The sequence below is a fragment of the Manis javanica genome, chromosome 7 (genome assembly GCF_040802235.1).
Source record: "Manis javanica isolate MJ-LG chromosome 7, MJ_LKY, whole genome shotgun sequence".
NCBI lineage: Eukaryota > Metazoa > Chordata > Mammalia > Pholidota > Manidae > Manis > Manis javanica.
The window spans coordinates 27,062,120-27,077,207 of record NC_133162.1 but is presented as its reverse complement, the minus strand read 5'-3'; the positions used below and the strand labels follow the sequence as shown (position 1 = coordinate 27,077,207).

Genomic DNA, 15,088 nt, shown 5'->3' with positions numbered 1-15,088 from the left:
CCATCACTTGTCAGTTATGTAACTTCGAGCAAGTTCCTGAACCTCTGCACGGCCATTTCCTTGTCTACCAAATGGGAATAATAAGAGAAACGTCCTGCTTAAGTTCTTGTGAAAATTAAATGAGTTAATATATGTACAACTCTTAGATGAGTGCCTAATATATAGTAAGCACTTAATGTTAGTTGCTGTTATTGTAAGGATTAAATCAGGAATGTGTATGTTAAGCATAGTGTCTGCTACTATAATAAGAACTGGATCAATTTTAGTTATTATTATTATTTCTATAGTAGAGGTTTGAATAGACGACTATTGGAACTCAGAGAAAGGAGAAGTTAACACTGCCAAGCGAGGAGCTAGCAACCCTCTGGTGTACATATGAGGAAACTCAATCCAGAAAAGCTCAAAGGACTTGGCCAAGGTCACATAGCATGTGAGCAACAAAACCAGAATTCAACACAGGAGATGTTACTCCTAGTCCAGCATTATGTAGGACCACTAATGCAGTTAGTGTCCCTAGAGGCACATGGGTATACACGGGCACAGCAAGACTGAGGTCAGGCAGGCCAGGCAGCCACCCACTGCCTTTCACCCTATCAGAACTCACTGAGTGTTTGGAAGCCAGGCTTGATCAAGGATAGCGTGGGGTTTGCCAGGGCTGGAAGGCTGAACAGAACCTGGTCTTGCTTAGAGCTTAAGCTTTGGGCCACATTTTCAAGAGCTTTTTTGTGCCCTTCTCTTGAGCTTATCTTGGGGTTCCTGGCCAGTATAGACTCACAGATCGTTCAGCTGAAGGATGGGAGGCAATGGGGAATGTCATCCCACCCCCTTGGGCAAACACCAGCAGTTCTCCAGCCTGGCCCTTGGCAGCGCCCTGGCAGCACATCCAGTGCCATCTTTCCTCCTCCCTCCTCCTCTGCCCCTCCATCTCTCCTTTCTGCCATGCTCCCCTTCAGCCTCTCTTCCACCCCTCCTTCCTCCCTTCCTTTTCCCTATGTCCTGCCCTTCTCTCCTCATTCCTGCTACCCCTTCCCTTTCGCCTCTGCCCCTATTCCTCCCCATTCCATCGATCCTTGCTCTTCTCCCAGTCTGGAAAGCCTTCCCTGCCTCACAGTCCCAAACCTCACTCCCTGTTCCCCATCAGATGGAGGGCCAGGCGCAGTCCAGACCCCAGCGGTCCTGTTGCAGCCGTGGGGGTGGGGCTGGGGCTGCACCGGGCGGGCTGCCCTGAATGACAAGCGGTGATATTGATCGCATTCTGAACTCAGCCCAGCCGATAGAAGGTAATTAATGACTCCATTTGCCTCAGTACAGAGAACAATTGAGTTTGAAACTGCAACAACTGGCAGCTGGGGGTGAACCCCTCAGAGGGGGAAGGTTGTGTTGGGGGAGCTCCTGCGAGAGAGAGAGAGGGGCAGAGGCCACAGGGCAGAATGGTCTGGGCAAACATTTGCACAGAGTTCCCACCCCAACCTCAGGGGCCTGGTTCCTCTTGCCCCACCTGCTGCGGGGACTGGGGCCCTTTACCTGCTGTTCCCACTTCTCCATGCTTTTCTCTTTTCTTCCTGCATCACTTTCTCTGGTCATTTCCTGTCTATAGAGGAAATAGGACTTACTTTCCCCAAGACTACATGATCTTGTACATGTCTTTTACTCTACCTCAGCTTATCCTCATTTGTAAAATTGAGCTACATGGTATATTTTTTGCAAGTGTTATATGATGATTAGAGATAAGGTATGCAAAATGCCTCAAGCCTGCTTAGTACATAGTTGGTGCTCAGTAAGTGATGATGAGGATGATCTTTTAACAAAGAAGGAAAATTTGGTATAGTGGGGAGGACTTTGGAGTCAGACATCCCTCAATTCAAATCCAGCCATTGCTACTTACTAGTTGTATCAGGTTGAACAAATAATTTTGCCTCTCATCTGAAACATGAGAATAATAATAAGCACCTCATAAAGTTGAATGGATTTAATGTGTATGTGAAAGCCCTAATATTGTCAGTTTCCCCATAGACAGGTGAATATAGTACTTGCTCTTAGAAAACTGAAGTCAGTATAGTCCTTTATGATACTTAAAAGAATTCCTCTCAAATGCCTAATTCCCACTTCTTGGGATTTGGGGCAGCCCTGGTTCATCCATCCTATTTTCATAGACTTCGAGGAGCCTTGGTGCTTTCTGACCAAGGAAATGGCATTATTTCATTTTGTCTATTGCCAATCAGCCATCTACCTTTTGGTCAGTGTCCCAGAATTTCTCTTGTCCCTTGAGGTGACTACTGTGGGGATTCAAGGAGAATGTCAACACTCAAGGAGTACAGAATTGTTTTGTTTTGTCCTTTATCCCCAGCCCTCATCCCTAAGATATGGTGTTCAGTGACCGGCCCCCTCCCCAGGATGCTGAGACCTCACTGGACAACCCTGTTTGTGATTGACCAGCAAGAAGGTTGTTGCCTGGGGTCAGAGAGGTGGGAAGTAGGGAGTGATGAGGCTAAATGAATGAGGAGATCAGATATTTTTGTTGAGGAGTAAAAGATATTTTTATTAATGATTCTAGAAGTGGTACATGCTTATCATGCAAAGCCTGGACAATATGGGAAAACTTACACAAGAAGAAAATAATTTTCCCCTGATCAGGAAGTAACCAGTGTTATATTTTGGTGACTCCCCTTCCAGCCATGATCCTTGGTTTTGCAGTTCTCTTCATTTGCATGGAGGATAGGGCCCCACTGCTGGAGCCCAGCCTCTGGAGTTTGGTTGGGCAGGCAGCTGCTGCGGCTCTTCGGCTCTTCCGGCTCTTCGCTGCTCAGTCCGCAGCTGTCCATGGAGCACTTCCCCTGTGCCAGGCTCCCACTTCCCCTCTGCCAGGCTCCCTGGTGGATATGCCCTTGAGCTAGCCACTTACTCCTTTCATCTGTACTTCATTTTCTCTGAGCCTCAGTTTCCCCACCAGTAAAGAGGATAATAATTCCTACCTACCTTGGCAAATGATTAGGAAGCCCAAATGACCTAAAGTCTGTGAAAGCTTTTCGTTAACTGCTAAGCAAATATGAAACGGTCAGAGAAGACAATATGAGCCTTTGTTCCCCTTGAAAGAATAATAGATGTCAAAGGTTTAACTCAGCAGTTTGTTTAATTAAATTAATTTATTTATATCCTGCCTCGTCCCAAAAAGGACTTGTGGGAACTCACTCTCCTTGAGAGTGCTCACGCCGCAGTGGACAAGGCACCTGGAATGGGCTCCTGTCCTGAGAGCCCGACTACCTAGTATGTGACCTAGCTGGCCACCCCCTCTGCCACACCGCTGCTCACCTCCACCAATCTTACTTTCTATTAAATGAGGACTTTGGACCAGGTGTCTCCTAATCATTCTGGGCACAGTCTGTGCTCAGCCAGCACTGGGGCCACAGGCTGTAGCCTCAGTGTAGGGAGGGTGCAAGGCACAGAAGTGGGGATGCTGAGAGGGCGCCCATGTCACCAGTGGGGCCAAATGGCCCTCAGCTGGGCCTGCTGGGTTTGGTTTCTGGACAGCAGAGTGAAATGATGTAGAGGGCAGGCTCTGGAGTCAAACAGACCTGAATTCAAATCTTGGCTATCATTTACCAGCTAGCTGCATGGCCTTGGATACACTCCTTAACCGCCCTTTGCTTTAGTTTCCTTATCTTTAAAATAGGTATCATCGTACTTAGCTCATAGGGTTGTTGGGGAAATTAAACGGCATGTAATAAGCTCTCAGTTCTGTGAGCTGCTAGTGGATAGTGGCTGGGCAGGGGATAGCAGAACAGGGCTGAATCCTCCACATATGGAAACTGACTAGCACATGGTCTCTTCCTTGATCTGGGGAGTCTTACTAAACCTGTAGTAACCATATTTTCCAACCTTAATCCAAAAACATGGCCTGAGAGTGGGAAGGAATACTGAAAATCAGAATTGCTCTAGAAAGCCCAGGACATGTGGCCGCCTCCTTCTTGGAGCCCTGAAAGAGGGTTGACTGGTAATCTTATCAAGGTGAAAGCCAAGGGCCTCCTTCCATTGCCTTCCCTGGAACCAGCTCCCACCACAGGAAGACAGACCCATTTTATCCCAACCCTGCTCTCTGTGACCAGGGCCTGGGTGCAGGGAGTCCAGTCCCATTCCCAAGCAACCTCCGTCACCTCCTTTGGATGGCAGTTATGCAGCTCTAAGACTAATTTCTGCTCTTAACTGGGAACACGGTGTTCTCTGTCTCTTGGGTAGAGGCTCCATAGGTGGGCAGGATGGTGTTGCTTGACAGTGATGTTGTCAGTGGGAACAAGTGAAGAAGGGGCATAAGTCTGCCCAGGGCCCTTCTGTGGGTCTTCCAACATCCAACATCTTCTGATAGCTAGGGATGCATGGACTTGCCTGACAGGTGACTGGGGGTCCTGGGGTGCCAACACAGTCAGGTGGCCAGCCCGGAGACCTTCTTCCAGGGACCTGGCTTTCAGTGCTACCCAGAGAGCCTTATTCATTCATGTGATCATCATCAAGCACTTACCCTGTGCCTGCTTTCATGGCTGGCACTGGAGCTGCAGAGACGCATCTGTCACGGCCCCGCCTGCAGTAGCGTACATCCTGGCCTCTTGGCCTAAGGGGGCTCTTGCTGTAGGGTGGGGAATTCCTCTGGGATGGATCCTCTCCAGCTGCTCACACATTTTCCTTCCCTGCTCACTCTGAAACCTAGATCAAGCCTTGCTTCTGCCCTCTCCTCTATTTGGCTCCAACTCTGCCAGAGAGCCTGTCAACATCCGGGCCTAGCGGTGGTCTTACAGCCCATTTCCATCCCTGTCCCTTGCTGTGCCCTCTGAGGCTCTGCCTTGGGAAGTCCCACCCTGAGATCGCTCTCTCCCCACCGTCCTGAGGCGTGATCAGCACTGACAACCACTTCATTTTCTCTTCCTTTTCTGTTCTCTTCTTCTGTGTTCTCTCTTCTTCTTCTCCTCCTCTTGTCCTTTTCCTTCTCCTCCCCCTGCCTCCCAAGCCCACCCCATCCAGGCCTTCAGCTGGATACCCAGGCTTCCCTGACAGTGGCTGCTGGTTTTATTCCCGTGTGAGTGCGCTCACCCCTGCCTGCCAGCTCTTCCCCAGGCTTCCAGCCTGGCAAGCTTCCCCTCTTGCCTCTCCCTCTCTCTGCCCTTCCTTTGCCTCTGGGTTTCCTCCTTCCCTGAGCTTCTCCTCCCTGGGCCTCTGACCCCAGGCTGCTCCCAACCTCCTTTCCTCACTCCCCTCCTGCCGTTCTCCTTGCCCTCATCCCTCCCTTACCTCTCCAGCTGCAGGACAGCGCAGCTGCCCCGCCGCCGGAGAGGGATGTGTTAGAGCTGTCAGCCCTCAGCAGTAATGCCACTGCCCTCTGCCAGCCCCTGAACTCCCCTCACTGCTGCCCCAGAACTTTCTTTGTGCTCTGTCACCTTTCCTGCCTCTTCAATGCCTTCCTTCTCCTTTGGAGAGTTTCCCCCAGCCTCCCCTAGCCCCTCCTGGGAGTTCTCTGCATGTGTGCATCACACCCTTTGCTTTCCTGCTCCTCCAGCACCTTCTCTCCCTCTCCCCCCTTCCTCCCTGCCTCCCCCCAACACCTCTGCAGCAGCAGCCTTCCTTTTGCCTTTCCTTCCTCCCTCCCCCTTGCTCCCCCATTGCTGCCTCTGTAGCCTGTCTTATCACAGGGCCTGAGTATACCAAAAAAATAAATAAATAAAAAGGTCAGTGAGTGGAGGGAGCAGCAATAACCCCTAAAACAGTACTATCAGTGGAACATGATTGATCAATTGAATTCCATAGCAGCTGAAAAATGTGGGATTAAGTAGTGTATTATACGCACAATGAGTTGAGGCATGATGTTCATTTCAAGTTCATTTCGCCGGCCTCTGCCACCAGATCAGGCAATCAATAGGGGCAGCAGATATCATATATCACCTCTCTGCGGGCTGGGGAGAGAGCACCATAATCTCTCGCAAATTTAGAGTGACAGATTTGTCAAGATCTGAAGGGCCCCTGAATAAATGAAGGAAAAGAGACTCCTCCAGCCAGTGACCTGAGGACAAAGCTTCAGTTCAGCCCCTACACACACACACACACACACACACAGGGCTGAGCCAAATCACACATACAGGCATATACACAAATCTACACAGATGCATGGTTTGAGCCTCCCTATACATATACACACTCCCATGCACATAGTGTGTGAGCACATGCTCACACACAAATGCACACTTTACTCCCCAGGACCCAATTATGTGTGCGATAACCACACGTAAAGATACTCCCTGCCTCCCTCAGCCCTGACAGGAGGCCCTCCAGGAAGAGAAAATTGGACACAATGGAACATGCAAATGGCTATAAGGGGTGGAATTAGGATGATGGTACATCCTTGAAAGACAAGTGGGTAAAAAGAAACACAGGGAACTTGGGCAAGGGCTTCCTGTGCGGTTGCACATGTACACACACACACGTCCTTTTAGAAAGGTTCTTACTCTGTCACTTACACATACACAGACATTTATTTATCTGGATGTTTATACATATACAAATCCATATTCACAGAGAATATTCACACAAAAGGGAAAAATAAATATGCCACACCCTAAGTCATATAGAGAGACACATACACCCTCTAAGAAAGAAAATCATTCCAGAAGCTTATGCAGAAGAAAACACAACCACCAAGTTTTGTGTCTGTAGAACACAGGGGCATAGGAGTACCTGTGTCTGTCTGTCCACCTCAGACTCGATCCTGGTCTTCCTTCTCACTCCTTCTTATACACATACACGCACACACACACACACTCTCTTTGCTTTCCCACCTGCTCCAGAATAGAGTGAAGGGAATACAGGAGGCCACATTTGAAAAGCAGACTCCCGTGCTCCATGTAGGAGCCCAGCAAGAGAGGATGGTTTCTGGTTGAGGTTAATCAATATGTAATATTTTCTATGGTCTCCTGAATGATACTGTACAGTGTTACTGTATATAATGCAATATTGATTATATCATATCATATAATCACCTATAAACTGATATATATAACAGTCCCAGAGGAACACCCTGGAGCCGAGAACATGGTCTGGACCCAGGCCCAAGGCTTCCTAGCTGGTTTGGGCTGAGGGAAGCCAAGGAGTGGCCAAGCTGTGGCCAAGGAGGACCCAGCATTGGGCCAGGGGAGATGTGGCAGGATGGGTATCTAGCCCATTGTACCCTCTGAAAACTCCAACAGACCCAATGCAGAAAGGCAGGCACAGAGAGGCAGGTGAGAAAGCATGGGTAGGGCAGGACATGGACAGGATTGGCCTACAGTCCCAGGGAGCCAGGATTAGTGTGGTACCACCATGGCCTTACCTTTGTGGAGTGACTCTCAGTTCCCTGTAGAGATCCACAGGAGGAACCAGGGGACCAAGGAGCTGACCTCTGATGAAGGCCTCGCCAGAGTCCAGGTTAGGGACGGAGGCTGAGAAGGGTGGCCTGGGCACAGCGACATCCACAGAGATCCTGTCTGTAGTCTCTGCCCAAGTTGGCATTTTTAATGCTCATGGGCCACCTGCTGTCCTTCTGTCTGATCTCAGTCCTGGCCCCATGCAAGTAGAATGCCTCAGCCTGGCTCTCAGAGTCCCTCCTCCCTTGGTGGTGAAGTTAATTACTTCACCCAGTCTCCATGTTACACTCAGCCTCAGAGATTTGATGATTTTCCACCCTTGGAGTCAGTGGAACTAATATTCATCTCAGAGCCAAGTTCAATTCTCCACAAGCTCAGTAATGCTGTCTGAGACACCCAGCTCTCCTCCCCAAGGCTGGCCCAGGGTGGGGGACAGAAAGGATTCAGGGAGACATCCCCTGGGGAGATGGCCCCTGGAGCATCTGACTCCACCTCTGCCCCCCATGCTGTGACAACTTTCCTTTCTTTTCCCAGGTCCTTCCAAGGCTCTGGTTTCCTCAGCCAGATCTCTGAGGCTTGGCCAGCCCCTGGTCCAGCCTCTCCAGGCTGGAAACTGGGAGTAAGGGGTCCCAGCAGGGTGCAAAGCCCTGGGGGATGAGCCAAGTGCCTGTCCGCTAGGCCTGCTGCACTGCACTGTGCCTCTGCAACCTATGCTGATACCCTGAGTGTCTTTGTGTTCTCCAGATGTGTCTGAGGGCTCAGTCCCCAATGGAGACTCCCAGAGTGGTGTGGACAGTTTGCGGAAGCACTTGAGAGCTGACACCTTCACCCAGCAGCAGCTGGAAGCTTTGGATCGGGTCTTTGAGCGTCCTTCCTACCCTGACGTCTTCCAGGCATCAGAGCACATCAAATCAGAACAGGTGAGGAAACAGCTTCCTGTTTGCAGAAGTGGACAGAACCTGGACAGATCAAGGCCTCCGGAGAATGTTTACACAGTTCGGCCATATGCACACCTGGCATCCTGTGAGCTACATGTGGGGGCAGCATGTGTGTGCCATGTGAACACACTTACACAAGGGTGTTATGGGAGAGTTAAGAAAAATCATTGTGGTGTATGGGGGTTAGATTTGATGAGTTCTGTGTGCTAGTATGGTTAGGATAAGTCTCTCAGAGTCTCAGTTTCCCCATCTGTAGAAGGAAGGACTTAGCTTTGGTCTCACAGGTCCCTTCTAGCCCTGCCGTTCTGTGCTACTGGCACAGAGTACTCAGGACTGCCCTCCTGCCTTGGAGGAGTTTGGGCAGTCTGATGTGTCCCTTGCCTAGATACCCCAGGGGCCTACAGAAAGTGTGTGCAAGCCTGTGGCACTCTTCTTGCCCCATGTCAGGAGCCCCTGCTATGTCTGCTTCTTGGTCTAAACCTCAGCTGTCCAGTGTGACCCCAGGCAAGCTGCCAGCCCACCCCTCAGACCCCAAGACTTCCTATAGATGCAGAACAGCCCAGAACACACAGCATAGGATGGGGTCCCCAACACACCAGCACAATACACAACATAGAGACACATCACCTAACTCCTCCCATTTACCCATGTGCCCTGTTTAAACTCCACCACCACCTACCCACTCCCTCCCCTCCCACCACCAACCCACAGAGCTCACAGCAGATCCCAGCAGCCAGTGGGTGTGCCTTGCCTGAGACTGTCATCAAGCACACCCCCAGCACCCAGCTCCCCCCAGGGCACATGCTCCAGCACCAGAGCACACACTCATCCCACCCCAGGCCCACAGCTGCAGCACAACACAGTCTATGGGCTTGCACACTCACTCGCAGACACACCAGCATAGCCCCCAGGCTCCACACTGCATAGGCCACACTAGGACTCCAACAGCTTCCAGCCACTCGCCTTTCTCCCGCCCGTCCTTTTATCCCATAAGCTGTTTGTCTTCATAAAACAAAAATCAAAAGTCTTTTTAAGGTGCCCTGAGCCATAAACCAACAAAGGAGGAGCTGGCCAAGGCGGGCGCCTCAGTGCACCCTCCGCGAGTCCCCGGCTGTATTACAATGAATAACCTTTATTTACTTTCATTAGACTATTAAACACCAGCACAGTCATTTTTCCCCCTGAAACTCGGAGCAGGGCCCATAAAGCAAATCCGAAGCCTAATTGAGTTCATTTTAATTTCTCTCCGATCACAGCGAATTACTCTGGTGATAAATCAGGGGGCAGCTTCACCCCCAGTAGAAGGCCTAATTTGCAGCTAATTACAAAACTGATTTCTACAGGAAGATCAATACGAGAAGGAATTGGAAATGACGAGGCAATCCCGTCCAGCCAGGGAGGGGAGGGGTCCTCTGGGGGGGCCAGGAAGCGGAAGGGAAAAAAACGGACCCGAAAGAGCAGAAAATCAGTTTTAATTTAATGTAATATTAATCAGAGCAACTTTTCCTGCTTTGTGCAGACTCCTGGTCTGCCCAGCATCAGGGTCTGGCTTAGTGGAGGCTGCAATAAAAAGGCAATTACCCTAGTGTTTCGGGCAGGACACCCTTTCAGAGTCAATGACTGGCCCCCTCCCACCCTTCTGTTAGCCATGTGGACTCTCCCCCTCCCCAATTTCATACCCCAGTGCACAGGCAGAGAACAAGGGGCCCGTGGGGCTGTCTTTGTTTGTTTTTAAAAAAGGGGCACCAGCACCCAATCAGCCCACCCAGCAGTGCCAGGCTGAAGGCCCCTCTAGGCCCTTCCCCTAGCTACTTCCTCGCCATAATGTCATGGTTCACCCCTCCTCCCCCAGGCTCCCTACTCCAGAGGGACCTTAAAACAACCCTTGTCTCTTAGCAGGGGATCCCCACTGCTACACTCCACCCTTGGAGCTTCTTAGGCAGGAGATGAAATGCTGCAGAAATGTAAAAGGTGCTGGGATACACACCATAATGTACAGGCTGCACAAGCCTGTCAGGTCTACCACCCCCACCCCCATGCAAAAGTCTCCATCATCCCATCCACTGCCTGCCCCTCCCTCGCCCTCTCTCCCCTCCCTCTGCTGGGCCATCTCCTTCCATCCCATCTGGGAAGGCTCCCCGTTCCTCCTCCCCATCTGCACACTAAGCCCTTTCTCCGTGTGTGTGCATCAATAGAAAGCTGTCGCTTTTCTCTCTCCTCCCAGGGGAACGAATACTCCCTCCCAGCCCTGACCCCTGGGCTTGATGAAGTCAAGTCGAGTCTATCTGCATCCACCAACCCCGAGCTGGGCAGCAACGTGTCAGGCACACAGACATACCCTGTTGTAACTGGTAAGGAGGCTTCCAGAAGGGGGGAATACTGCTTTCAGTGGGGGTGCCTCAGCCCATGCCATCTGGGGCCTAATGTAACACGTGGGCCCCCTGCCATGATATCTAAAGAGAGAGTGAGCCTCCAAAAACCAGGGTGCTTCCTGAACAGATGCGAGAGAAAGAACTGTGGTCAGTGTCTCTGCATGCTTCAGCCTGGGAAGACTGAAGCCAGGAGGAGCTGTTTGTTGCTGGTCCTTTCTGCCCAGCCTCTTGCTTCTCTCCTTGCCTTTTCTTGCCTCCACCAAGGTGCCCAGAATTATAAGGCTCTTGCTAGGATGCGTGCAGAAGAATGCCGAGGGTAACTAGGCCAGGCTGGTGAGAATGCAGTGTGCCTTGTATACAGCCTCCACACTCCTGTGTCCCTAGGACAGCCTCTTCCTCTGGACAGCCTGGGTACTTGTGGCTTTTGACTTCCGCATATCACATCCAAATCGGTAGTTACAGATAAGCACAATTATCCCAGCCCTTCTCCTGCTTCCCAGAGAAATCACTGAGACCAAAGCTTGATATCAAGGCCAGACAGGCTCAGGCCTGTTGCAGTCAAATGCAGGGTAAGAGGGCACCCAAGCCAGGCGCTCCCATGGATTAGGAACAGCAGAGGAAGCCTGAGCAGAGGAAGGCTGAGGTGTGGCCCAGTGAAGGCCCCAGATGATGGAGGTCCAGGCCATAGAGCTGCTGGCTGAGGAGGGCGCCTGGCACTGCAGAAGGGTTTCCAGGCCAGAAAAGAGCCCAAGTGGGAAAGACACACATTGAGGTGTTATTAAAATTCACCTAATTATTCTGAAGACACTAAAGCCAATGTGCCGTTTGTTCCTCAGGAGACGGAATAATAGAGAAGGGTCTCAGTGGGGATGGGGAGACACTGAGGCGTTACCTGCCGAGCAAGGCAAACAGAGGCAGCCTGGGAACCTAGCAGCGGAGTTGCAAGCAACCAGAGGCAGGCAGGGAGCAGCCATGGCCCCACTGTAGGACAGGCCTTGGTTCTGACTTGGAGCTGGTCCAAGTAGGGCTCGGGCCTGAGATGGCTGTGAGTACCCCTCCTAGGAGGCCTAGGAGAACCCTGTTGTTTACTTGCCCACGTTCTCCTTAGGGGTGTCCTGGTCCGACTGTTTCTGGCCTGGACAGAGTTGAGCTCTTTGGCTAGGCAATCAGAGGTTGAGTTCTGGAAGTGTCAGAGAACTGGATGAGGCTTCTGGGAGTGACAACCTTAGCTGGGTCAGGATACAGCCTGTTATCAACTGACCTCAGCCTGGGCCCTCCTTAGAACTCAGACCTCTCTGAGCTGCTGGGTTTTCTGACCCAAGACAGATGGCCCAGGTCAGGCCGCCTTTCTCCTGATCTGCTCAGAGTTACAGTGGTCACTTCCCAAAGGTGGCCCACCCCAGGCAGCTGGTGAAAAAGAACCCAGGATTTTTCTCTAATCCCAGCTGTGCTTCCCTGTGCCTGGGGCCACAGTCCATAAGGCAGAGGCTTCCTAGGGTGGAGAGATGGATCATCAAGGTAGGGTTCCTTGTGCAGAACTTGGGCTGGTGCAGTAAAGTGCCTCCACCTTGAGCATCCCCCACCCGCCTCCCCCCCATGGCCCTGGAACGGTCCCAGCTCAGCCTGGGAACATCTCCGACTGATCCATCTGGATCCAAGTGTGAGAAAAGTTCATTTCAGACCCAGCTTGACATTCCCAGGTGGCAAGTTAGCACTAACATCTCAATCTGTATGCGACATTTCAATCAAGCGAGGAGTAACAAAAGCAGAACCATTAACATTCGGAGCTGTTCACCAGTGGTAATGATGGGAAACTCACTCAGAAACTGGAAATTACCGAAAAGAGAGAAGTGTGTGGAGAGGTGGGGGAGGGGAGGTGGGAAGGGTTGGGGGCAGGGAATGATTTTTCTACACTTAGGCCAAGATCCAGTATTTGGATTAATGGTGCCATTACCCAAGAAAGGGCTGCAGATTATGCTCATTCTTAAAATGTTTTTGCTGGCAATTAAAACGGCTGCAGTTATTGATCTTTGTTGATTTTATGTCCTCCTAATTTGCATAATCTATTAAAGATGAATGATTCATGATGTGTTTATTACGGGGACAAACAGAATTCGCTGAAGGCACTATCAAGGTGAGAAAAGGGGCAGTGCCCAGAGACTTCACGGGCTGTCGCAGGAGTGGGTCCAGCATGCTAGCCTTCGGGCCAGAACTTTGTGGGTAGCAGTGAGCGGTGATGCAAGGGGAGCAGACCCAGGAGAGGTGGACTTCAGGGAACTCTTCTAGAAAGATGTTGGCATCTGTGAGAAGTGGGCTCTGGCATGGGATGAGATACAGGAGAGGCTTTTGGTGTATTTGTAGAAATTCCCCTCAAAGATTCTTAAAAAGCTTACTTTGTTGGAGAATATGAAGGGCTTTGGTAGAGGAAGAAAAGTTAAGGTATTCTGCCAGGTGTGTGCTAAGAGTGAGAGAGCACTGAGGTCATCCATGCCCACAGCCTTGCTTGGGTGCCCTGAGGTGTTCAAGGATCCCTCTTCATCCCCCTCAGCTTAGCACTCAGCAGTCCTTCCCCAGGGACAGGAGGCTGAGGCTGCAAACCTTTGGGGCTGAGTCCTGAGGAATCTGGCCCAGGAATGCCCTAGCCCAACCTGAAGAGCCAACCTTATTGATATTCCTGCCACCTCCTGGCACTGGAGGCTGATTTCAAACTTCACCAGCCACTTGATACAGCTGTTCCACAAGGTCAGGACTGAGAGGAGAGACGAGCCTGGACTATTGTGTGGAGGGTAGAGAGGGGCCTAGTGGGCCAGGACACAGCTAATCACATTGCAAGCAAGGGTGGCTGCCAGAGGCTGGGGCTCAGTCCATTACCACTGCCACCCCCACCTTCCACCATGGAACCAAGGAGAGAGACCAATTTTTCTGGGTAGTGTTTGCAAGTTCTGCCGAGATTTTAATTTCACTGCATCACAACTCAGCAAGCTGCCAAGTCAAGCTGGTTATTTAAATTTATCACCCACTTTCCCTTCCGCCGCTGGGCTGCTCTAGCTCAGCGGCATCTCTTCTCTCCAGCCCACTGCTCTAGGCTGCTGGTCTGGAACCGAGCCGAGTCTTTCCTAAGTGATAAGGAAAAGGGGACCAGCTAGGTGAGACAGTGAGTTGTGGGTGGGGGCACTCTGGCCCCAGGTTTCCTCGGGTTGGCTGGCTGTGGCTGTTACCTTCTACCAATTTCTTACCCATCCAAATGACTCCATGGGGACTGCCATCAAACCATTCCCCACTCCTGCCCCAAGTACTCCCAGAGCCTCTGGGTTGAGGCCTCTTCAGTGAAGGCTCTGATTTCAACTGCGTGATGTCTTCATACTTTCAAGTCTCCCATCACTGATAGAAAAGAGCCTCTTTCCCATGACCCCCTATCACCATGATACCCCCTACCTATATGCCTGTCCAGGTTTGCAGCCATAACAGAGCATGAGGGGGACACTGGCAGTAATGTTGATCTGGGAGGAGAAGATAAGTATTAGTTTCAAGATTCCCAAAGTCAGCTGGAAATGTTTCTGAGCATTTAGAGAGTCCCTTGGCCTGGTAAAAGTCCATCCTGAAGGTGAGAGCAGGTCCCCTACCCTGGAGCCATGTGGAGGGCGATGGTGACCTAGGAAGTCAGGGATTGTGTAGCGGTTCTCCTTGCTTGCTCTAGAAGCCAGGCAACCTACCAGTCCCCATTGCCACTGCACCAAGCAGGCTTCGCTGGCTTCTCAGGGGCATCACTGCCATGCACCAGGAGAGCTTTGTGCAAGAGTAATTCTCACCACCCTCTTTTTAGTCCCAGAGCTTTAATGGAAGAATGAGATTGACATCCAGAAACAAGGCAGGCTAAATCACCAAAATACAGCTGGATAAAATAGAGTAACAAGAATTGTTAATACACAACCAGACCTCAGTCTCTGGTGCCAGAAATAGAAACTCAAAGCCAGAGTGGCATGTGAGAGACTATTGGTATCTCGGTGGAGGTCTGCTCTTACTGGGGGAGGCTGGGGTTGTAACACACCAGGCAGGAGACATGACCTTGGGCCCAAGAAAGGCAAGAATCTAGAACTGAGCATTACCCTGACAAAGCCAGGAACAGAGCAGGTTAACACTGTCCATGGGAGGGAAATACAGAAAATTTTCCAATGGTCCAGGGATGCAAGTGAGGAAAAAAAAAAAAATGTCTCCATGAGAAATGGAGACCCCAAGCCTGACCCTAGTTCAGAGTTTAAATTTTTGCCATGAGTACATGGCAGGAACCCCAGTCAAGAACTTACATAAAAACGTGTCCAGGATAGTAACCGACTGAGAAACCCCAGCAGGAACAAGGGCAAACCTTCTCTGTAGAGACACTCCACAATCCAGGGCACAT

General features: G+C 50.9%; 1 protein-coding gene across 5 annotated transcripts in view; it reads left to right on the top strand.

Annotated features, from left to right (window-relative positions):
• PAX2 (paired box 2) overlaps window positions 1–15,088 on the top strand; it is an 86,165-nt gene that overhangs the window by 58,521 nt on the left and 12,556 nt on the right. For all 5 annotated transcript variants that reach the window (XM_037001374.2, XM_017680229.3, XM_037001373.2 and 2 more), the window contains 2 exons: window positions 8,124–8,299; window positions 10,542–10,668. In XM_037001374.2, coding sequence (XP_036857269.1) covers window positions 8,124–8,299; window positions 10,542–10,668 — 303 coding nt within the window. The remainder of the gene's footprint in view (window positions 1–8,123; window positions 8,300–10,541; window positions 10,669–15,088) is intronic.